This window comes from Leptosomus discolor, chromosome 12, assembly GCF_034619465.1.
Source record: "Leptosomus discolor isolate bLepDis1 chromosome 12, bLepDis1.hap2, whole genome shotgun sequence".
NCBI lineage: Eukaryota > Metazoa > Chordata > Aves > Leptosomiformes > Leptosomidae > Leptosomus > Leptosomus discolor.
Window position 1 is genome coordinate 2,302,969 of NC_141402.1, and position 24,688 is coordinate 2,327,656.

The 24,688-nt window shown below is 42.4% G+C and overlaps 1 protein-coding gene across 1 annotated transcript; it reads left to right on the forward strand.

Annotated features, from left to right (window-relative positions):
• The first annotated feature begins 12,735 nt into the window (after positions 1-12,735).
• On the forward strand, positions 12,736-24,143 carry LOC104351594 (acyl-CoA (8-3)-desaturase). The gene is made up of 12 exons (XM_009957727.2): positions 12,736-12,954; positions 16,527-16,637; positions 17,064-17,261; positions 18,296-18,397; positions 18,579-18,707; positions 20,609-20,666; positions 21,116-21,192; positions 21,658-21,755; positions 22,114-22,210; positions 23,352-23,431; positions 23,631-23,756; positions 24,092-24,143. The coding sequence occupies exons 1-12, from the start codon at positions 12,736-12,738 to the stop codon at positions 24,141-24,143; spliced, it is 1,347 nt and encodes a 448-aa protein (XP_009956029.1).
• The last annotated feature ends 545 nt before the right edge of the window (positions 24,144-24,688 follow it).

Consider the following 24,688-nt stretch of genomic DNA (forward strand, 5'->3'; position numbering starts at 1 on the left):
ACGGTTTAAATGAGGTCAGCTTATCAAGCAGCAGAGGTCAGTGGGCTGCATACCTGTAGGCACACATCAGCCAGTACCTTGCTGGTCTTTATTGAATGATGTGCCTTCAAAACACACCTCAAGAGGGCGTGTACTGTGTGGTTTGTGGAGTGTTCATTAGCCTTACTGCGTTCCCTGATGTCTTGTCATTTACTACACCAATATTACAGATGCCAAACTAGGAGGTAGCACCTGGCATGACACTAATGAAGATGGCTCCATTATGCTGTTACCTCAGTCACAGGTGGCTTAGTCTCCAGAGGGGTGGGTTGATTTTGGGGAAGATAAGGTGCTTTTTCTGATTAACATCCAAAAGGAGGATGGGGAATTAGAGATGGGATTCCTGTTAGGGAATGGAAGGAAGCATCTTCCCAGGCCGAGAGTCTTGTTAAGCACAGAATAAAATTGTAATTTAAATAATAAAATAATCATGAAATCGTTGATACCTGTTGATAAAGGCCATAAAGGAAATGGGCCTTAGTTATTCTTTTACCTTGATTTTTCCTGCTCCGTTTCTTTCCCTCTTATTATTAGAACTGTTGGTGGACAAAGTCTAATAATAAAATTCCTTATCTTACCAATTATTGCTGTCCTCAGAGTAAAATATGTCTGCACTCTCTAAAATGTGGAACAAATGCCTGTCCACAGCTGCAGAGAGAGAACTTCAAAAACCTCAGCATCTGTATTTTGGAGGAAGGGAACCGGCTCTGTCCTTTTTTCCTTGTGTAAAGTATGCAGTGTAAACAGTTAAACCAAAATGGATCCTACCAGAACAAAACCGTACACCAAAATGAATCCTGACAAAACCAAACCGTACACCAGTTCTTCCTCCAGCATGAAAAGAAAAAAAATTAACTGGCCCTGAGTTCTGGAAGTTGCATTACTGTACACGGAGCAAGGTACGCATGTTTGGTGAAGTCAAGGGCTGCTCTGTAAGGACTCTCAGTCAGCAGGCTGTCAGCTCTCAGATGAAGCTTCCGTGGTGCTGCCAAAAGTCCCCTCTGACCTTGGAGTGTTGACCCTAAGCCACAAAGGGTCAGAGAGCTTGGTGTGCTAGTAGGGAGAGCTGTTTAACATCTCGGTTCTGTAACGGAATCCCCCAGGCTAGGCTCTTCATACGTACACAGAAAGCTGGGCAAGTGGGGAGCTGCCTAAGCTAGGCAAGATAAAACGCTGAAGACAAGGAAGTCTTCAAAAATCCTCTAGAGGCGTTCCATCTCCCTAACTCCAGCTTCACAACTCTGAGTTTTGTCCATTGGATAAAACTACAACTGACTGTCCTGGTAGCAAGACTGCTTCCATGTCACGTTTTGGCCATAATTGCCAGGTTTGAGAACAAATTTCACTCCTGCTCTTTCTGTGGCCTAGTGAACCTGTAATTTGGACATGCCCATGGAATGGTTTCAACAGGCGAGGAAGGTGCTGTTCCTCTTTTGTCAAGTTTTCAATTGTCTCTGACAAAAGAGGGCACTGAGCCTAAGCTGCTGTGGTTGGTGGCTGCTAGTGCTCTAGCCACGGAGATACTTTAGAAAGTACAGGTATTTCCAACACGTTCTGAAGGAAGATGGGCTTCAGCTTGGTTCGTGAAGCTTTGGAAGTGCTTCCCAGACGGACTGTGACGAGGTAAGTGGAAGCAGTGCTGCTTGTAGGTCGAGTGGGCCGTAAGCGTTCAGCCATGTTGAAGCGCTTGGTGTTTCCCAGCAAGTGGCTTTTTTTTTTTTTTTTTTTTTTTTGAATGCTCAGAGTCAGAACATTAATTATCTGGATGTTTAATTTTGAAAATTCCAATAAATTTAAGCTACCCCCAGGGCTAGGATGACCTAGGAGTTAACAGCTTTGAAAAGATTAGTGTGTCTCACTTCCACTGCAGTGCCTAAGACTTTGGAGACTCTTGTGTTTTCTCTGCCATAGTAAAGAGGAAACATCCACAATGCAATAAACCAATTGCCTGACTGACCAGGTGAAATAACGTGTGATGAACCGATTGACAGCCCTGGAGGGTAAGAGAATGGGGACCCAAATCAACATAAGCATATCTGCATATGCTGATTTTGCTAGAAGTTCTCCAGGTGTATGGCAGCTCAGGAGGAGAAATAAGCTGTATGACAAGTTCTTGAATTTTTGTGATGACTCTGGGCTGTTTAGAGTCCACAGTGGCAGATTATTCCGCAACTTCTAATATTGAAATTTTACAATATTCAAATGCATGTCCAAAACCCCTTTCAGGTTCTCTGAACGTGCATTGGGATACACCTTTTTGGAACAACACCACTGGCCTCAAATTTGCCATTTAGTGGAAGTCTTTTGGCTTCACAGTTCAGCCTTACAGCGTGGAACCTGAACATTATGAAATAGCCACAGGGTGGTAGTCAGGCATCAGAAGGGAAGGAGGACATCCTAGCCTCACTAGGAACTGAAGCATGAGGCTTTAAAGGCTCCTGTCTTGCCATTACCCTACTGTTCTGTTCACTTAAAAGAAGCAAATATGAAATTAATGCACAACTCAAAGCAACTTTTGGCTGATGTGAGAATGGAACTTCTAAAACTCACTAACCAAAGCATATCCCCATCTCACCCTCTGTAATGACTGTGTTAAATTAACCTTTGCTGGTGAACAGGAGTAGCTTGTGGGGCCTTTTGCTTTTGGGCCTTTATTTTAGTTCAGCCTAAACACTAGGAAATGAAAGGTATGCTAAATATCTAGTACAGATCTAATAAGCATAAAAATTCATTCTCTCTCAAGTTCTCTCCAGTGGATCTGATCGTGAGGTAGAGGAGAGTAATAAATCTGCTCTCGGTAATTGTTCAAAGCCAAGTGACCACTAAGATGGTAGTTCTGAGGTTTTGTGTGTTGCGTTCACATGCCCTGTACATACATGCTCTTCTTCTGCCACAGTTGTGAATTATTTGACTTATGTGGTGTAAGGAGAGATTTAATGATTAGGAGAGTTGTTAAAAAAACCCTGGCACTGCAGCAAAGCTTATTTAGGGACAAAGACAGAGCATTTACACCCAGGGGGAAGCCTGTTAGTCTTCAGGATTTGGATGGTGGAAGAGGATATAGTCCCCAAAGACGTTCAAAGGAGAACAAATTCATCAGGCATTTGCATGGTGTCTTAAAAACTGCAGTCTGAGGTTCATAAGGCTTTCAAGATTACCTGGTTAAGTGGAGTATCATTGGACAAAGAGGTGGCTCCAGCCCAGAATAAATTACTTTTTTCAAATCAGGGAGAAACATTTTCAGCAATGAGGCAGCTGGAATTACAAAAACGTTAGGGTGGTGTTAAAACAGTTAAGAGTGATGGGGTAACTGGAAGAGGAGAATGCTGTAGTTTTCCCCTTCCCAGCACCCACTAGTTTTGACTTGTTAATGTAACGAACGATCTGGATTTGCAATCCTTGCCCAGCCCTTGCATGTGTTTGCTTCCATTATCGCAAACTCCTGAAGAGGTGAACTGCGTTGTTTATAGAAATTTCTCCATCTTTAGAAAAGAAGGAGAACTGAAGATGTTTGTAGGTCTATACAGGATAAATAATGGATGCAGCTGAGCCACTCAGAAGCAGGATGATTTGTTGCTTCCCAAGACAGGTTCTTTTATGAGGAATATAAAAGGATTTCTTAACAGGTCAGAAGACTAAAATTCTCAGAGCTCCATGAGCCCAATAAAAGAAGAGGCAGTGACTTGGTCATAAAACGAGAAATTTTATAGCAGAGAGTACTTCAATCTGTCAGTGATAAAGAAGTAGCTGGAAAGTGAATCAATAGCAACAATTCAAGCTATACAGAAGGTGCAAATTCTTAGTACCAGTGTTCAATATAGCAGGAGCGGTGATAGATTGTCCAATATGGGAAATATCAAAATTCAGGAATAACTTAATTTTCTAGAAGATGATGCCTCATAAACTGTAGCTGTTGTTTGCTTTGATTCAGAAAGAGATCAGGGCAGTGCTGTGGGCAGTATTATCATAATCAGGTCACCTCCTGCATAATAGACCTCTTGGAATGAACATGAGAGCTTCTGAAACAATAATTTTAGATACATGGCCAGATAGAAAGATAACTTCTTCTGGCAAAAAAAAAAAAAAAAAAAAGATACAGATGTCCTAACAAGTGAGTCTGAATTCCTTTCCAACATCATCTCACAATCAGTTATAAAAAAGGAATAAGATGAAGTAATAAATGCTGGATGTTGCCCAAGTAAAAGAAAAGGCGAATGAAGATGCTCCGAATGAGCTCAGGTTATGTCTTGGTCATTTTGAGATTCTCTTTATTTTATACCCTCTTCTTCCCTCATCAAAGAGGAAGATCAGAAGCATGTGACTTCCTTTGAATCTAGAAAGCTACAAATATTTCTGTCTTGAGCAAATATTCCAAAGTTACCTAAATAGAGGAATAAACAAAGGGAAAAGGCCTGCTGGAGTCTAATTCGGATTCCAGAACAGACGTTCTGAGTAGCTGGTTCATGTTATGGTCTATGTCTTAAAGACAACTACTCATTCTTCAAGAAAACTTTTCTTCTGAGAGACCAACAACATCACTGAAACAGATAGTCACCACCCACAACTGCTGCAAGGCAGAACATGTCAAGGCAGGGATAGACTAGGATAGATTCCTAAACCTTGTGTCATCAGATGCAAGACTAGAGGCAGAACGAGTGGAAATTTTTTCGGGGAAAAAAAAAAAACAGAGAGAGAGAGAGAATTTGCAAGGTTGCCCAAGTCATATCAGAGCAATAGGACTCGTCGGGATTCTCTTCTGCCTTAGTTTGTTCAAGATTTTTGTACCGGGGGATCTGAAGCCATGGTGTACTCCAGCCTGTTGTACCTGTCAATGAAGAACTTGTCAGAGGGAACCAGGCTGATGTCTGGCCCAGCAGTAGAAGGACTTGGGACTTCCTGTAACATGGGGGGAAAGCAGGATTGCCTTGGCAATGCCTCGGTCCTCAAAGGCTCGCTCAGGGGGGGCGAAATTCTCACTCGTGCTTTTGAAACATGAATGAGACTCACACTGGCTCAGACCATTTGCTGTAGAATTAACCATATTTGGGAAGCTGACTACAGTGACAGATGGATGCTCTAGTCTCAGAGTTAAAATGAGATCTAGTACGATGTCTTCATGATTAAAACGGATCGTGGATGAACTTCTTGTCGTTAAATACACCTACATGTCCCACATATGAATCTGAAAAGCCGTACGCCTACTCCATGCTGCCTCAAATTTTAGGGTAGCGATGAAGCCTTAACTTTCTCCAGGGATGAAGAGGTCTGTGCAGTTATGTTTACTGCCTGTGGCATGCTATCCCAGGAGACTGCATACTTCATGGGAAACCTGGATGGAGAAAGCGGAAATAGGTCAACATTGGACAGACCCTGCTACTGCAAACGGGAGCACCTTATAGCCTGAAGCGTGGTCACTAGATTGCCTAGGCGCTGCCTGCCCAAGAATGCATTTGACAGCCCAGATATGAAAGCTCCTGATACTCATTCTAGGAGGACTTGCCACTCAGAGGTAGGATGCCATACGGTTTTCAAAATTTATAAAGAATTTCGCCATAGTTGTTGGAGATGCGTCCAGAGCTATAATCAATTTGGCATTGCCTAAAAGCTTGTCACAACAGGGAAAAGGTATAGTCAACAAGAACTCGGGAACAAACACAAAAAAGTCTAGAAATAGGACAGGAATGGGGTGTAACTTCCATTTATTAACTCTGAACTGGAGAGTTACAAGGTTGCTTACGAGGACTGTAGGTATTTGGCCAGTGCTTGAACATTTTTCTGCTGCTTGACCGTTTTCCTTTGTCAGCCAGACATTCATGTACAGATCTGGAGTATCCTTTATCCCTTGAAATGAGCCACTATAGAGACTAGCTTGATGCTGAAGACCTGTGAGGCCATGCAGAGATCAGATGAAAGCAGTCTGCGTGGGCAATTCCTCCTTGTACTTTTAACAAAGAAGGGCATATGTTCTTGTTCTTGGAGCCAAACTCCAGCTGGAGTCTTCTTGTAGGCAACTCCTGACCTGGGCTGAGCTATATGTCAGCCCTTTTAGGCCTGACACCTGCACCTGTAAGCACTTCTGCATGCTTCCCTTGTTTTCAGAGAGGTGCAGCTGATTTCCTTCATTAGGTAATGATAGTTCTTACCCAAAAAATTAAAAGCAAAACAAATGCAACAGAAAAATACCAAGCAGTTCGTGTTGCTGCAGTCTAGGGTCCCAAACATGCTATGCCTCTGCCCTTGAACATTTGCCACATACCGTGGAATAGCTAGAAATGGGTCCAGAACTCATTCCACTTTTGTCTGAAATGGTAGAGTAGCTGGTGGCTAAAACTTATGATCTGCCACCAGACACAGAAGAACTGGCAATTAGGAGTATATGCTACGTGCCCCAGCTTAGCGACACTGGACTTGAGCCTTTGCTGCTTTTATTTAAGAGCAAAGTCTGAAAAATGAAAGAAATTAATCATGACAGTTCGCTAGAGTAAGGACTCTGGCGTGAGTGTGGAGGAGTCTTAGAGTATAAAAGCTTTATGGGTCTTATGTCTCTAGCAAGGTGGGGAGAAACCAACTTGGAAGAGCATTTTGGATTGATAAGGAACGATCTGTGAGGCAGATCGGGAATGCAGAGAATAGGGAAAAGGTCATGGAAATGCAAGTAGGAGTTGCTAAAGTGTCAAAGAAAATTAAACTTTGCAAAAGAAATGAAAGCACGCAGCAAAAGCTTTTTCAGTCGTATAAATGAAAAAAATATGACTGACCAACTTATGGCAAGAGTAGGATGTAGAAGTTTAAGGTTGATGCACATCTCTGAGTCAAAATGTGTGTGTTACCCTGCTAACAATATACGCTGCAATATGTGTCTGAGGAGGGATGGTGTAGGAGGCAGCTGGTGAAGGCTAGAGAACTGAACTATGGTTGAATATTGCAGCAGGCAAGTGGTTGCAGGATCCCTGCCTCATGTTGCAGGAGTTGAAAGGTGGCCCAAGACCCACAGGAAGGACAGAAGGAAGAAGGGGCTCTGTGTGTAGGCTGTGGAACCACCATTGTTTTTTAAATCCTTGCTTATGCCACATGGTTCCTAATTGGTGTTGCAAAAGCATGATCACCTTTTGTAGAGTTTTTCTTTTGTGGACGCACAATTTCAGGTAGCCAGAGCGTTCAGAAGTGTGTCTGTAATCAGTGGGTGCTCTGCACTGAACACAGAATATAAAAATGCTGACTAGTCTGGGAAAACGCCCCCAAATATACAACAGTGGGAAACCAAATGGGTTTGTTACAAACATTTAACAATTTTAGCTTGAATCTTGCTGTGTCTTACTCCTTCTTCATAGCAATATGTGACACTGCCCGTGTGCTTGAGAGAGGGGCTTTTTAACAGCTGTTAAATTTAGAATTTATAATTTTAGATCAGCTGAATCTAGATCTTAAAGCCACAGAAGAGCTCCTGGGGTTCTGACTTCTGTGAAGTTGGAGGACGTGAAGGGTGTATTTCATAGGACTTGCAGGTTAAATGGGATACACAGAACAGAAAATGCATGGTGGTTGTTGAAAGATTAATACTGGCTCCGTTTAAAAAGAATTTGGAGGTGTAATTACAGGTGACGTGTGTATGAGAAGATCACATCAGAATTGCAGTAGCAGATCGTGACAAGTTTCACAGCATCACTGTGCAGCATTGCAGCATCTTCTGTGTAGGGGTTTTAGTAACTTACTCAGAAGAACAATAAATTCAGGTAATATAGCTCAGTGTCTTAGTGCAACTTGTTGTTCTGTGGGGAGTTTTAGATGAGAAGGTTCACAGTGCTTATTACAGAACCTATTTTTACACCTCGTTATAATTACACATGGAATCCACCTTGGTTTTTCATTCCTTACCCGTAAGATGCAAACTGAAGCTAGGAGGGAAAGCAAAGTTTGCCACCATCCAAATGGCAGGATTTCACAGGTGGTTTTCTCTCTGTTGCGAAGGATATAAAGATTGCTTTCACGGAGGAAAAAAACCCACGTGTCAGCTTACTACTGATATCTGGATTAAGGAATGAAACAAAGTTAATCAAGACTTTGAATATCTGAGCGAACCAGACCCCTCAAGGCAGTGAAGAAAAGAAGGCTTCCATTGCAAACTGGACTCTGTGCTGAGTTTTGCTTTGGTTTCTCTTCCTATTTCTGAAAGCACATGATGTCACTGAGAAGTAGCCCTATCTGAGATGCAGGGTGGTGTCTCATTCATCCAGAATATACTAAAAAAAAAAGAAAATCTGGTCCTTTTCTCCTGACTGACATGGTGCCTTTTAATGTTCTTATCAAGCAAGTGATTACTGGATTTTCTTTTTCTTCAAAACAAAATTTTGCAGTCTGCAGAAGTTATTGTCTCTTGAAAAGATTGAGAGGATGTTCCAGAATGTAGCCTTGTCCTGAGTTAGGTATTCACAATTAAGTTTTATGCCAGAGAGAAAATAATTTTAATGATTCCCATTTCCTCGCTGTGTTTGGAAAGAGACACGTCATAGTCGCAGAAGACAGAGTCTTGAAACAGAGTCCATGAAATCCATGGAGGACCACAGGCTCTGTCTCCAGCTGTGGGGGCAGATGGATGCGGATCTGCTCCCTGCCAGAGGTCAGAGTCACTTTAGGGCAGAGCATCCATGAGCCCTCCACAAAGGCAAGGTGCTGTTCCAGCATAGCTTCAGACCAGCCAGGGCAGGGCAGAGAGACTCACATCCGCCTATATGGATAAGTGCAGCTGTAATTATAGATACTCGCCTCCAAGGTCATGCTTCTCGAACTCTATGTACTGTTGACATCTACCCTGGAGACATGTACAACCTGTAGCTGTCTGTCTTAGATATAAGTTCTCCTTCTGCGTGAGACTGTACAGCTCATAAAGTAGATGTTCTCCATTCAGTCTTGCCCAGGAGCCTCCCTTGGTAGGTATTCTCACAGCACGTGTGACAGGCTCCATGTAAAATTTAGTTTTCATAGAAAAGGGGGTCGAAAGAACCATAGGTGGCATCCTGTATGACAAAATTACTCAGAACTTAGAGGACTTCTCTGGAACAAGAGATTTTCTTAGAAACAAGATGTTTCAGTGTGTCTTAGTGCTAGATTCTTTTCCGGATCACCCTCTCCCAGTTTGTCTCCAGTGGATTAACAGCAAACATTTACATGCTACTGGATAAAAATGTTCATGCAATAGCTACCGGTTCAGCAGTCACGTACTGGCTTTAAGGAAACCTGGACAACTACGTCAAGTGCCTGTGCAAGGAGACTCTTAGTCACAAAAGCAGCGATGTAGAACAGCTTGGCATGTGCACTAGCTCCCAGATGCATACGACAAGGATTTTGTGTGTGGGTAGTTGTTGCAGAACACCCAGTATGGAGTAAGTTCACTTTAACTGATTTCTCAATAGTTTCTCTGGGTGAGCACGACTGTGGCTTTCACTGTCTGTCTGGGCTTTTCCATACAACTCTGAAACGTGTTTGGTGACCTGGATAATATAGACACAGAGAGCTTCTGTTTCAAACTGGGAAAGGACTTGTTTGAGGCTTTTTGATGTAATGTAATATCGATGGGTGTCATGGGACCCTCTGGATGGGATCTGATGCCAAATAAATTCAGACATGAAATACTGTTAGTGTGGAGGACAATTATCTTAGAGCTCCCAAACTTAACTTGTCTAAGTAACAACAGTGGTTCAGTGGATACTGGCACCCACAGTGTGTGCTAACAGTGAAAGCCATGACTACTGACCGTGTGTGTGAGGCAGAGACATCCTGTGTTTGTTCACTCCGATATATTCCTGGCTCTGTATTCTCCAGCTCCTTGTAGACCAGTATCTAAACCCACGTTTTTATCTATTCCTTTTCAGGTAGCTGCTACATTTACAATTCTGAATGTAGGGCAATGGGAAGGTTTTTTTTGTACTTTCAGCCAGCTATGGAGTAACTTGAAATTTTTTGCATGTATATACAAAAAATCACGTGTGGAAAAATTTGCAACAACTGTTGCATATTTTATTACCACCACCCCAAGTACTGAATACGATTTATGTAAGACTCTGTACATATTCCATGCTAGAACACAAACATATCATCAGCATGGATACTCTTGACTTTTGCTTAGATCAAGATAAAGGGTTACAAAATGCAATGTGACAGCGCAGTAGAAATTATTCCTCCCATTCTTTTATCAATGCCTTCCAATAGTCACATTTCTGTTTTACCTAGGGTGGTTCAACTGTTGCTACATGCCAGGAACTTTAAACATTTGTTTTGGGCATGACTGATTCATTTGCAAGATGCTACACAATTTAAAGAATCGGAATTGCATAATTTATAGTTCTGTGTCAGCCAGAAAGACTGCCCACTCCATGCAGAGCTGAGGACAAGGAAGGTGTCTCTGCTACGTGACATTTCAGCTGCTTCTATCCAACAGGCTTTGGGCTACTGTTGATTCACTGGGAACAGCGAAGGAAGGCAAACCCCAAGACATCACATTTGCCCCTGTGTTTGCAGTCTGAGACTTGCACAGAGTGGTGCTAAGACAAATAATTGTAAGCCAAGAAGCTTCATCATCACTTATAGCACAAATATCCCATAAACTCCATTCCAAAGTCCCTTAAGGACAAACTCTTCAAAATAAAGTTATTCTATGTCAATGAAATGGTGCCTTTCTCCTGATGCAGAGGCCTATCAGATCATCTCTGCTTTGATCAGCTCTTGCTTATGCTTCCTGCATGCCATCTGCTTGGGAAACAGGGAACGCCGCCATAATTTCACCTCACCCTGCTCAGGTGCCTTAATCAAGAACATAGTTTGGCTATCTTATCTTTCTGGTTTTCCTGAAGTCTGCAACTTCAGCCGAGTTTTTTCAGTCCTCCTCAGAACTGGGAGCTCTTCACAACATGTGAATTGTCTGTGAAACTCACTGTCATGAGAGATAGTTGAGACCTAGAACTTGTTAGGTTTCAGGCAGGGACTGGGCATTGTTGTAGACAATATTTATGGTTATAAACATAATAAATTTATGAACATAATAAATTTCTATAAATAGAAAGTTTGGGGTAAGGTAGAAAACTCATGATTTGGGATTTAACTCAGTATTGCATTATAAAGGGATAGGTTGGAAACCCCATGTTATACTATATTTGCCTATTGCTTGTACCTTCCCTAAAAGCACCTGAGGTTAGTAATTTTGGATTAAAAAACCCTAAACAAGCCAAGATTAAGAGAATACTAAATCTCAAGTAGGACAATATTTCGCATATGTGGGCTTAGTTTTTTCTGGGTCACCTGCAAAATTGATGCAACTTCATAGGAAACGTGGCATTGCCCTCTCTTTGCTCTCTGTTACAGGTGAGAACTCTTACCCTTTCACTGCATAGCAGATCCTTTCTGTATGTCAGGTATTTAGACTTTGGCACTACAAGACTAATTTTTAAGTAAGGTTAATTAGGTAAACAGTGCCATTAATTATAGTTTTGGAAACTCCTCATCTACAGCCAAACTTGGTGTCAACAGTTGTTGACAGTTGTTGTTGTTGTTACTATTGTTGTTATTCTCAACCCCAAAGTCTTTTATTGTCTGTTGTTGACTTATGAATTAATTACTTGAACAATGAGCTGATTGACTGGCTGGAGTATACACAGCCAGGAAACTGAAAACAACTGTATGCAAAGTGTTGTCAATGTGCAAGATAAATTAACTGGAGATGAATAATGTTTCCTTAATGCATTTTTTCTTTACTCTAGTCTGGTGGTGTTTTGACCAACAATGCTTTTAATTAAAAAAGACACATGAATTTAGTGTGCCAGGGTCAACACGGAAAATTGCAAAGACCAAGGACAACCTGAAGTTTGGGTAGAGATGAGACCATTAGAGATACCTCGTGGAGAGACTGCAGACCTTGAAGCATTCTGCTGTTTCAGTGTGCTAGCATACAAGTTGGCTCCATGCCCTGAAGGCAGGAATTACAGTGGAAGGAAAGACATTAGAGAACATGTTTAATAGCAGCTTTTGGCTCTCCACACAGGCTCCTTTATAGCTTTACATTTTGGCGCTGTACGGCATTATGAAGCCCCACTGGATCGTAAATGCAGGATTTCCTGACGTTAGTGACTGGTTAAAGGATTACAGGATGCTGATAGTGCTTCAGTTTTCTAAGAAGGCCACTGAATATTTGCTGCAGAAGAGCTGCCCACAGCCTTCCTCAGATTTCTCTTCTGGCTAATCCCTGTATTGACTCAGCAGTGTGGAAGGAAGTCAATAGCTTACCTCCTCCAGTTCCTAAGGCTCTATGAAGGTGCTCACTTAACAGTCCTTTCTGTCATTTTACCATCTCGTTTAACTGAATTACAGATAAACTTCCTAAATTTTTCTGTTTGTGCATATTTCAGTGAAGTAGTCTACAGCTCTCGTGAGTAATCAGGCCTTCCAAAGGCAACTTGGGAAGGACAAGAAGGAACAGGGCTTTTATTCAAGGGTGTGTCCAACTGCCTGGTGTGAATGTGAAAGAGGAGGGAGGTATGGAAGGGGGTGTGTGGGCAAGGGGAGCCAACCAGCCCCGGGAGCACAGGGAGTGGCTTGGTGTGGGGCTGTATAACGGGCTGGCTGAGATGGTTTACCCTCTGTCTGGACACAGTGCTGCAAAGCTTAGACTGGTGAATCTCAGTGCTGACTGCCCATCTACCAGTACAGATGGCTCCACAGACTGGCTCCACCGAAAAGGAGACGCGACCTGTTTCAGCCTTTCTGCAGCTTTTCACTTGGGAAGAGATCAGAATCCACGATGGCCACGGCCAAGGTCAGGAGCAATGGCTGGTGATTGACAGGAAGGTTTATGATGTCAGCAAGTTTTCCAAACAACACCCCGGAGGCAGCCGAGTTATTAGCCACTATGCTGGGCAAGATGCTACGGTAAGATCTGGGAGGACAGTGGAGGAAGGTGGTTCCATTATCAGGGCAGGATGACACGGTGGGACTGCAGTGGAGAGGGCTCGTGGTGGTTGGCACTGTGCTTGGTCAGATAACGTAGGGGACATACCTGTGCCGTCTGTAAAAATGCCCTTCTGGTTACCTTGAAGGTCGGAATTACCCGCTGTGCAGTTTGTAAAGCTCTGTTTAGGTTCGTTACACCCCGCTGTAAACACCGCAGTATCCACGCCGGTTGTCTTGCCACTAGGCATGATCAGGCAAGCTGTCTTCCAGATGCCTGAAAAGTGTCTCTGTTGGAGCAGGGAGAGAGGGAAGAGGGTAGGAAGGTGTACACGCAGCGTCTATTTTTACTTTAAAGGCAGCTCTTTCAGTGTGACAGGGATGTGATCAGTGATAAGCAAATGATAATCAAAGGTAGAACATGAGCAGATAGATAAGACAGATAAGGAGGAGGTAATATCCAAACATAAAGTAATTTGGGGGGCAGTGAAGCAAGAGCTGGGAGTTCTCAAGGAAGTGACGCTGTTTTGTACAGCCAAGCGGAGGAGAAGAGAGTCTTGAGCAAAAAGGCTATTTCAAAGGAGGGGGGGAAAGAAATAAAATACAGGAAAAGTGACTGAGAAAGTGGCAGAACGACATTTGGCTGCAGAAGAGGAGGAAAAATTCTACAAATAATCACCATTTATAAACAGATTTTCTAGAGATTCCAGCAAAATTCTTTGATTTAGAGGATTTCTCTAAAATAATTTGTTGCCTGTTGACAGAACTAATAAATTCTAAGCAGATCTCACAGACTATTTGCTGAGGGTGGATGCTGAATTTCTGAACAGTCAGAAATATGCACACTAGAAACATGACCAGGATTAGGGTATAAACTTGTGATGTGGGAGACCCACTTTTAATTCTTGTCACAACAAGACTTTTTGACTTCAAGGAAGTTGCGTAGCCTGTCTAGTTCCTGAGGTTTCAGTTTGTAAAATGGGATAGCACTTCCTAACTCATGGCCCAAAAATGGATCAGATCCATTATTTTTCACATTTCATTCCTTTCCCTCTACTGGAAACTGAGGCAGAAAAATACCTAGTGTTGTGAAATGAAGAAGAAGGCGGCTTCTGAGTCTTACTGTTTTTTTCTTTAGCTCACAGACTGGGAGACACAGCCCTGGTTTAAAGGAGGGTTGTGTGCCCAGCATGCAGCACCTGCATCGCAAACTGTGCTGCCCCAAGAGCCGGTTGAAGAAGGGACACCAACCCTGCCCACCCCACCAAGCCAGCCCAGAGATCCCTGTAGCCTGCTGCCAACTCCTGCAGTTTCTGTTACTGGGCTTTTATGAAAGAGGTCAAGGAATACAGAATGATTTCTCCCCAAGCTATGTCCTCCCAGCTTCGGCAGCCGCTGCTGTAAGGACTTGCATGGAGATAATTGTGCTTCATAGACACTCAGGGGTTTTGACTGCAGTGAATTTGGTATGAGTGAGTTTAAAGAATGACCCTTCATCTTACTCATATATATTATTACAATAATATCACAATCTGGTTTTCCTCATTATTACTTTTGTACATTTTGAACTTCCTGATAATTTCATTATTGTGTTATGAAAACAGTAAATAAATTCTCCATCATTTTCTCAACGCTACTTATGGGGTTTTAAAACTCTTTAACTTGCTACCTCTTTTCCAAGGCAGTCTTTTAGTATGAAAGCTGCTCCAGAATTCCATTCATCTTTTTTTTGCTACGTGTAGTTGTACTACACCCCTTGGAAGACAGAAAGTCCAGAACTACCTGCAGTAGTCAAGATCATGGGTACACTGTGGGTTTATGTTACACCATAACAACATTCTTGTCTTGCTCTCAGTTTTTATTCTGCTAATCTTTATCATTCTTTTTGCTTTTGAAATGCTGCTATGTTCATATATTCTGAGAAATACGCACTTTTGCAGAAAAGCAGGACTGGATGGTGTCTCAGAAGATCGTCTGGTGCATGACTTTGCCTAAAACCAGGATCCAGGATTTTTTTCCAAACACTCTTGACTACTCTAGAATTCATAATTGTGTATATATGGTGAGAATTATCTTCCTCTAGAGCTCATAATTATATCTATATTGTGAGAATTTTCTTCCTCTATGTGGATTACGTCATGAATACAGACAATATGCATTGCAGAACATTACATTGATGTGAAATGCCGGAGGTTAGGTGTGTTGCAGATGATAGTCCTTAAAGTTAATCTCTCATAAGATGATAATCAGGGCCTAAAAGCATGGAGGAGAAAGGACAGGTTTCAGGACTGTAAGGCTTGCGTTTCTGTGATAAGAACCTGTGATACTGATATTGTGGATAGGAAATTCTGCTTAAAAGGTTTCTGGCTCCTGTTTCTACACTGCAGTATAGATACTTACAGCTTGACTCAGTTTGAGAATTTCTGGCAAGAGGAAGCCTCATAAAAATATATAACAAACTGTAGGATGAGCGGCACAGAATCAAAATGGAAAGACTATTTCTCCAGTCCTCTGGGTCTGGGCAGAGTTACTCATTTGCCGCTGTGACAAAGGGCCACGAGATATCTGTGGCTCATCTGTCTGAAAAGTCACCTTGCTCTGACGTCTTCTAGACTAAAGTACTCAGAGATAGACCGTCTCTAAACAAGAGAGTCCAGAGGAATGTCAGATTGAACAAGAGAAGCCCTCTGTCCTCTTCCAGGGACTGAATCCTGACCAGACACGTGCAGAAATGTGGGTTGTGATGACCCACATTGATTTTCAGAGCCAAAATCAGCAAGTCCCTGGCTGCTCAGACTCAGAATTTTATTATATCTACTCTTTCCGGAAGACAAAAGAGTGTGGTCAGCCTCTTTACCTTTCTTCCGGAAAATTCGCTGAGGACATGAGCTAAATAAGAGGTTTGGTTTATCTGGAATTTCATCCTTTATTCTATAGTTTATTTTTTATTTTGAAACTGGTAATTCAAGCAGTTCTTGGACAGACCCGTTTGTGTCACTGGTGTTACCCAGTTCCCCGAAACATCAATCAGTCTGAAAACTTACAGGGAACTGTAAGAGATACCCAGTTATTCCTGCTGCGTATGGAGCTTCAGCATATGTTTCCTACGGCCCTAGTGTAATAAAGACAGGATTTTAAAAACATCATCCTACGCCTGGCAAAGACACACCTCCTTCACGGATGTGTTTTCTGCTCCTGGGTCCCATCCATAGGGCAGGGCCGCTGGCTGGTGCCATCTAGGGAAGGACTGTGCTGAAACAAGCAGATGAAAGAGCGTGTTTCCCTCTGCAAAGAGTTTTTCATCCACCACTTTCATGTTTATTACCAGCCTCGCCCAAGTACTTGTGTGAAATCTTGTTTCTTGAAACTTCTCCAGGTTCCTTGTGCCAAGCTCCAGTTGATGGCAAAGAACTATAAAAGCAACCAAAGGAACAAAAACGGACAAAGGAAACTGGATTATGTATCATATCAAAGACGTGGATAAAGGAGAGGCTCAGCGTTTGGTGTTTGGTCACATACCCTTTCTTACCCCTCTTCCTTTGTGTGTTTTTCAGGATGCCTTTGTAGCATTTCACAAAGATAAGTCTCTGGTGAAAAAATACTTGAAATCTCTGCTGATTGGGGAGTTGGCACCAGATCAACCCAGCTTTGAGTCTAATAAAAAAGTGAGTGTCCTAGAATCCAGCTGTGGGAATGGCTTGGGGTTCAGTATGGGAGGAGAAGGAAAATAAGAGCACTAGCAGAAACAATTTCTCAAGCAACACGCCTGACGCTGTGCCACAGGCTGGGTGGTGGGGAGGCAGCTGGCAGTAGTCATGCATGGAAACATGCCCATCCCAGAATCACTAAATCCACACCTGGGTGTGAGGAATGAGCCCCAGAGCCCCAAATTCTGCTCAGTTCTTCCCACTGCGATGTCTCAGTAACAGAGATTGTCAGCAACCGCGATCTATTGATCTCATGCTTATTTTTGCACAGAGACCCCTCTGATAGAATATCTCCTCTAACTTCCACGGCTGCTTTGGGATTCGTGGGACTGCTGTGTTACATGTTCAAAGCAGACAGTGCATTAATACTCACTTTACCCACAGAAATCACTTTTAGAGGATTTTCGTGAGCTGCGCTGCACTATTGAGAAGATGGGACTTCTGAGACCAAATTACTTGTTTTTCTTCCTGATTTTCCTTCACCTCCTGCTACTGGATGCTGCATCCTGGCTCATGGTCTGGTACTTTGGGATATCCTTAGTGCCGTTCCTGGTCAGCCTTGTGCTCTTCACCATTGCTCAGGTAAACTGCTGACAGCTGTTCGACGCTGCAGACATGTTTGGTTCTTCCAGATGGAGAGGGTTAATGAAATGTTCACATCCCAGTCATTGCTTTACTGCCTCTTCTTAGACCCTGTTATCTGGCTGAAGACAACAAGCAGGCTCTGCGTCACAGTTTTTGTTGTGCAGAAACTCTCACTTTGCTAACAAGTTGCTCACTAGGGTTGGTGGGGTGTTGTGGAGCTGGCGGTTTCACAAGATGGGATGAGCTGATCTAATCACTTACCCTGGCAAAAGAGGGAATATTTCATTATCAGCTTCACTTTTGGCTCCATGTTCCTTCTGTTTACTGTCTGATGGCTCTGGTGTTGGGTCCTGTATGAGCCAATTACACTCACTAGCCCTGAATAGTTTTCTGCTGAATTAGTAAACTGAATCGCAGAAGGGCACAGTACGTGTCAGGGTCAGTGTAGGGAAGGAGGGAACAGGACTTTGTGGCCCTTAGGTGGGAGAAATTGGAGGGTGAGGACAGGAAGAAAGCAAGATATTCTTAGTAGTGCTGAACCCTTAGGTTTGCTCAGACATCCATGGAATAAGTGCAAAGTAACTAATTTTTTAAATAATCTGTTCTGTTTGTCTAATATCTGCTAAGGTAGATATTCCCCGAAGAGCATTCTTGTGTTTTCACGGGAATATGCAATGCAATGAAAGTAGGGATTTGGAAATTATTACACTTTCTAGCTGGTTTCTTGGAAATTGTATGTTTGTAATGGAAGCAAAAGACTTCCACGCTGTAAGAGTCAAATTAATTGTAATGGTGCTTTGCTGCTTTCCCTTTAGCTGCCACAATAAAATCAATATCTGACATTGAGCAGCCTTAATGGCCAGTAGCCTGGAAGGAAGTTCTCAGCACTGAGCACGTAGGAGAGCAGGTAGTGTTTCTTCCCCAAACCAGAAGGGAGATGCACTCACACTGTGAAGTTACAGGGACTCCCGAGGCAGATTAATGCAACGCTGCTGTGATTCTGTTTTCTCAGTGATCCTTTTGTCTTCCAGATCCAGATGGGCTGGTTCCAACATGATCTGGGGCACTGCTCTGTCTTCAGGAAGCCTAAATGGAATCGACTTCTGCAGATCGTTGTGATAAATGTTCTGAAGGTGATTGCCTCATGCTGGGAATGTTCTCTGTGGCTAATCAATGAATGGGAGTGTCCCTACATTCAGGCAATATCACCTGTGGGGGAAGTGTGGTGTAGCTGTCAATAACAGGTGGATAAATAGTGATGTAATTGTTGATCTTGTTCTAGTTTGAACCCCTGGTCTTCAATTTTTCCTGCAGGGGTTACCAGCCAGCTGGTGGAATCACCTCCACAACCAGCACCATGCCAAACCCAACTGCTTCCGCAAAGACCCTGACCTCAACATGCACCCTCTCCTGTTCAGCTTGGGAAAGACACTCTCTGTGGAGGTGAGCATGGGGATGTCTGGAGAAGCAAAGAGCCATTGGGATAAAAGATTTTAAACCCAGAAAGCTATAGAGTGAGCACAATCATAGCCCTGATTGTGCATTTCTGCATAAACTCATGGTAATTTCCGAAGTGTTCCAAGGTCTGCGAGTCTCATGTGCTAACTGGTTATTACGACGCTTATAAGGCAGCAGCTCCTGAGAAGCAAAGGCTTAAGATCAGTGCTTAAGTCCTCTGTGTTGCTAGAAGAGCAGGGTAAGCACCTTGAAGGCAGTTCAAAGAATGAGTCAGTCCACTTGCATTGGAGTTAGATGTTCATAATGATCCTGTAGATAGTGAGTCAGATTTTTCTCTGGGTCCTTTTGGCTGCAGGAGCTGTTTGGCACCCAAATCCTTCAGGACCAGTATAGCTGCTATGCATAAAACACAAGCATAGCAGATTATTTCTTTACTGCAAATTTTATGGCTTTCATAAAAATAAAAACCATGAATGGACCCTCCCTGCATCATTATGATTTCTGACAACATCCAGATGGGCAAGGTCTCTTTTGCCTCTTCTTTCCCTGGCAAATCTCTTTAGTGATGGGGTGATGAAATGGCTGCTTTGCTAGATAACCAGCCTCTTAAAATAATGTCTCACTCGCCTTTAGCTGGTAATGAGCAAAGAAATTATAGCTTTCCAAGGCATGTGGAAAATTCTAGCTCTGCTGTCCCAGAAAGACTCCTGTAAAGACTTTATACAAAATGTTTATTCATAGAAAACTGTTAGCTGAGGCTGGTAAGGATTTGTCAGTGGTCTTCTGAAAGATCTCTCATGGCCATACATTAGCATGAGCATCTAGAGTGGGCTGGCTGTGCTAGACAGGGTTTGATGGAAGTGGAAGCGCAGGAAATTAGTTCTCATGTCTTGCTGCTTTTCGACAGAAAAGAGTCAGGCACGCTGTGGTTGGGCAAAATGGATTTCCATTGTTTCATTTAGTCCAGTTCATTTATTTTGTTTCACGTATGATCCAGTGAAAACGTCTTTGAGGTGTTCAAGTTTTTTTTCTCAGTAATAGGGGAGCTCTGAAAATAGTTTGCTTTGCCTCCTTATTATTTTGTCCTTTGAAGAGTCGCAAGCGCAAAATTTGCAGATGATCATAAGAATCCTTTTGTGCAAATAGTGAAAAAATAAGCTGTGACGAAAAAAACTTACTTGTGTTTTTTGTAAATATTTAATCTCTTTGCTGAAGGCAAAGTATTTGACAAAACAAAAAGGCAGATGTCCTTACAGGGTGTTTACTACCTCGATCTGGCAGAAATAACTTCACAGTCATTATAGGATAGCATCCAAATGCTTTTGTCATTTCTGACCACTATCTCCTCTATTACTCAAAAATTGGGAATGTCTGCATCCCATCTCATCTGATACAGAAATTCAGACGTAGCTTTCACAGCAAACACATCCTGCATCCATCACCCACCAAATCTGCTGTCTCAGTTTTCATGAACCTGTGCCTCCCTGAGCACTGACAGTCTCGGCACTCTCTGGTGAACACGGGGAATTGGTTAGTACGGACTTTCATTACCATCACTAGAAACTTCTCCTACAAAACCCAAATGACTTCTGAGCATTTTTGTGATTTTTCAGCATTTTTATATCCTGCCATGAGTTTTGGAACTCTCCTAAAAAATGGCTCTGTTCTGACATCAGCATAAATTTGATACCTGGATACAGAAGCTCAAATGGAATCTGCTTCTCCCTATTGCTTTAGAACTTCAGTGCCTGCTTTTCAAGAACAAGGGTTGAGTTGGAGAGATTAAGAGGTAGTTCTCGATGTGTTCATTAGGCAGGAATGAGAAATACCTTATGAAGGGTCTCGGGTCTCCAACTGGCACGTTACAATGTCTTCTCATTTTTCAGCTTGGAAAACAGAAGAAGAAGTTCATGCCTTACAATTATCAGCATAAATATTTCATCTGTGAGTATCCCCCGCTTCCTTGGCAGTGCTGTACAAACTTCACCGAAAAATCACGACTCCATCTCCTCCCCAGAATTAAAGTTTTAAAGATACTCCCATTGAAGTCACAGCTTCGTGAAGCTTCCTTCACATTGGAGAAGGTTCACGTGAGGTGGAATTGTCCCTTATGTTTCTGTTAGGATTGCGTGAAAATAAGTACTAGATGGGGGTGAATCGAGTGTGAGGAACAAAGGGATGGGAAGGAAATGAAGAAGTGAAGGATGCTGAGATGAAGAGGAACAGATTACGCAGACACATGAAAGTTAGTGTAAATGGAAGACAGCAATTTTTCTTTTACTGGAAAGAATCTTTGGGTGAAACTGTCATGTGTGTGCATCCCCCCAATATTTTGCAAGATTTATGATGCAGTGAAGTTATAAATGTCTCTCTGTTTTCATTCTTCCTTTCAGTATTGGCCCCGCTTGCACTTATACCCTTCTTCCAGTTGACTATATTCCACTTTGCAATCAAGAGGAAAAAATGGTTGGTAAGCACGACTTGCATTGTCCAGAAAACTTTCAAAAAACATCACCACTCTGAGGCTGTATTAACCTTCACCTCAGGTGACTGTGGGTTTCAGGTAGCAAAGGCTGGTTCTAAGCTTGCTGCAGCAGGAATGCAGCCAACGGGTCCAGGGAGAATTTTTTATAAAAGAGACTTTTTAGCCTCTTAGCAGCTGAATAAAAGTTAACAGAAAAATATCAGACCTTGACAAAGTGTGATTACTGGCTAGTTACTGATAGAGGAGTGTGTGCTGTGGGAATGTTTCAGGGATACATTCAACTTGAGGCAGAACAGTGGTGTGGAGCTTGATAAGATGGACATCACAGAAAGAACATGTTTTATGCTGCAGTTCAAGTAAAGGGGTGAGGAGGGAGTGGAGGGAGTTCATCAACAAAGGCTTAGTTTAATCTTTTTTGTTGTTGTTTTGTTGTTGTTTTTATTTTTACAGGACCTGGTATTGATTGTGTCTTTCAACATCCGAGTCTGTCTCATGTATATTCCTTTAATGGGATTTAACAATTTCATGATATACTACTGGCTGGCCAGGTAACGCACAGCATACCCAGAGTCCCCGTGACTAATATTTGTAAACGATATTGAGCTTCAAGGGAAATAAATGAAAACTAGTCATTCTCACTACAATTTTCTCAGAAATAAGTAGTCAGCCAAGAAGAAACAGTATTAACTTCAGAGTGGTGGTGGTGGCTGCTCAGGGACATCAGCAACTACAAATTGAGTGGTTCTCAAAAGAAACTCCAAAATTTAGGAGCAAAGGGAAGGAATGGAAAGTCCTGAATTACATAAAAGTTCTCTTTTACTTAAGATTAGACTCAGGAAGCCGTTGTAACGGTAAATTTGGTCGGGATTAGAGATATTGTAAGTATTTCTCTGTTTATCTGCCCAGGTACCTAGAGAGTACCTGGTTTATTTGGGTGACGCAGATGAATCACATTCCAATGGACATCGATTATGATAAGAACAAAGACTGGGTGTCTACTCAGGTGAGAATCTCCTTTCTTCTGGAAGAGTGGGTCTGCAGTTCTGAATTATAGGACAAAGATTACATTGTTATTCTCTTAGCTTTAATGCTGCATTAATGAGGTTTGTCTTTGCTGCTCGTTAAATAGGTGTGCATTTCTGTAGTAGCCAAAACATTTAAAACTTTAATTGGAAAACAGGACATCTAGATTAAAAAAAAATCAACTATTTTTTCACTTAAAAGTTTTGAAACGTTTTTCACAATACTTTTCGTATTATGAAAAGGTACTGATGGAATAAAAGCCAATTTTCTTTTTAGGCCAACTAAAGAGAAGCAAAGTAGGACTGGATACCTTTATGTTTTACCCTACAGGTTACAGGTTTACTGCAGATAAGATAAATCTGGCAAAATTTAGGTCTGATAAAAATCAATGTGTAAATACAATTTTACTCACATCTATTCTGCCTCCAGCAATGTAACCCCACATTGTGGGTTCTAAGCATTTTTCCTAAGGGAAAAAGACCCAGCCTGGTATTCATTTGACCAAACCTGGATGCCCACATCTGAACACCTGAGACATTCATTGGAGAGAAAGAGCCATTTCTAGAGCATGATTCGTCTTACTCTAAAATAGACATCTAAATCAGGTCAGATGAACGGGCACCATAAAAATGTGTATTTTCCTCCACTGACTCTAAAGTGATGAGCTCAGATGCAAATTTCAAACTAAAGGTACCTAAATTAGGTGAGATGAAGCCCGTGTACACGTAAGTTTGCCCTCATGCTTTGCATCTGTCTCCACTTTTACTGGCTGGAAGAAGACAGAAGAATGGGGTTTTCTTTCTTCATTGGGCATCTTCTCTTTCCGTCTAACTGCAAGATGTGAGGAGAGCCTCTTGAAAGCATCACAGCTGGGGCTGTGAGTATGTTGGTGAAGAAGCTTTTCTTTCTGAGTGAAGAGCTAGCTAAATTACCCACATACCAACAACCCCTTTCAATCTAGACTTGGTTTCATTCTTGAGGGCAATGGTGGCTGTAAGCCCTGACACTGAATTGCCTTTTGTGCTAGATGAGGGTGGGTGATGATTGCTGGGGTTCAATGATCAGACTCGGGGAACAGTAAAAGCTAAATCATGTACTACTTTTGTCTTTTTTCCACCCAGCTCCACGCAACATGCAATGTGAAACAATCTGTGTTCAATGACTGGTTCACTGGGCACTTGAACTTCCAAATTGAGCACCAGTGAGTATGATTATGGGGAGAAGAGTGGGAATAGTATGGGGCACTTAAAAGTGAGAAAGGCCACGTAGTCTCACATTAAACCATCTCAGGAGACCCTTCGTTCCGCCCCTGGAGGAGGGCGGGGAAATATTTTGAACAAGGGGAACAGAGGGTGATGCAAGCTGATCTTACAATAGCGCTCTCTCATCCAATTCTGCAGCCTTTTCCCCACAATGCCTCGCCACAACTACTGGAAAGCAGCTCCTCTGGTGAAAGCTCTTTGTGACAAGCACGGCATTGAGTATAAAAGCAAGACTTTACCGACAGCTTTTGTAGATATTTTGCAGTAAGTATCAATTAATAAGATAGTTTTGCACTGTAATAGCATGCAAGTGAGGGACATAGGCAACTATTTCAAATCAATATCCGTGGAGAGAGAAAACCTAGAGTTTATTTAGGTTTTTCCAAAGGCACTTCTAAAATTAAAAAAGTTTCAAAGATTATTCTCTTCCTTAAATCCTCTCGATTTGTTCCCTGTAGTCAGACTTCGCTATGAGATGTCCATGCAGTTTTCAATCCATTTTTTCCATTTACTTCTTTTTACATCTAAACTACAGTTTGCTTCCCATGAAGTTGAATATTTCTTCCCCATAAGTGGTTTCTTACTTTCTGTTCTTGCAGTTCACTGAAGGATTCTGGGGAGCACTGGCTTGAAGCATATCTGCATGGATAGAGACCAGTGACTCTCAAAGGGAACCTCTTCACCAGACAATTCCTGCAAAGAGTCAGCACAGACCAACAGTGTGTGTGTCTTCTGGCATAGAAACTCAGGAGCTGGTCAAAGCTAATTTCAGTAAGAATAGGTGGGAAAGTGGGTTAAAGATACATTTTTTTCTTGTTCCAAACCATGAACCTCTATCTTTCCTGCTCTCAAACTCCGCATTTAGAGCCATGATGAACTGGGCCTTCATGGTGGGGAGAAGTAACTCGTGTATCAGCGTGATCAGTTTACTTCATTGGAGGCACCAGCTCCTTGCTTATGGAAAAAGTTTGAAAGGAAATTCTTCCATGGTGTCATAGAATGGTTTGGGTTGGAAGGGACTTTGAAGATCATCTAGTTCCCACCCCCTGCCATGGGCAGGGACACCTTCCACTAGACCAGGTTGCTCCAAGCCCCATCCAACCTGGCAGTGAACACCACCAGGGAGGGGGCAACCACAGCTTCTCTGGGCACCATCTTCCAGTGTCCCACCACCCTCACAGTGAAGAATTTCTTCC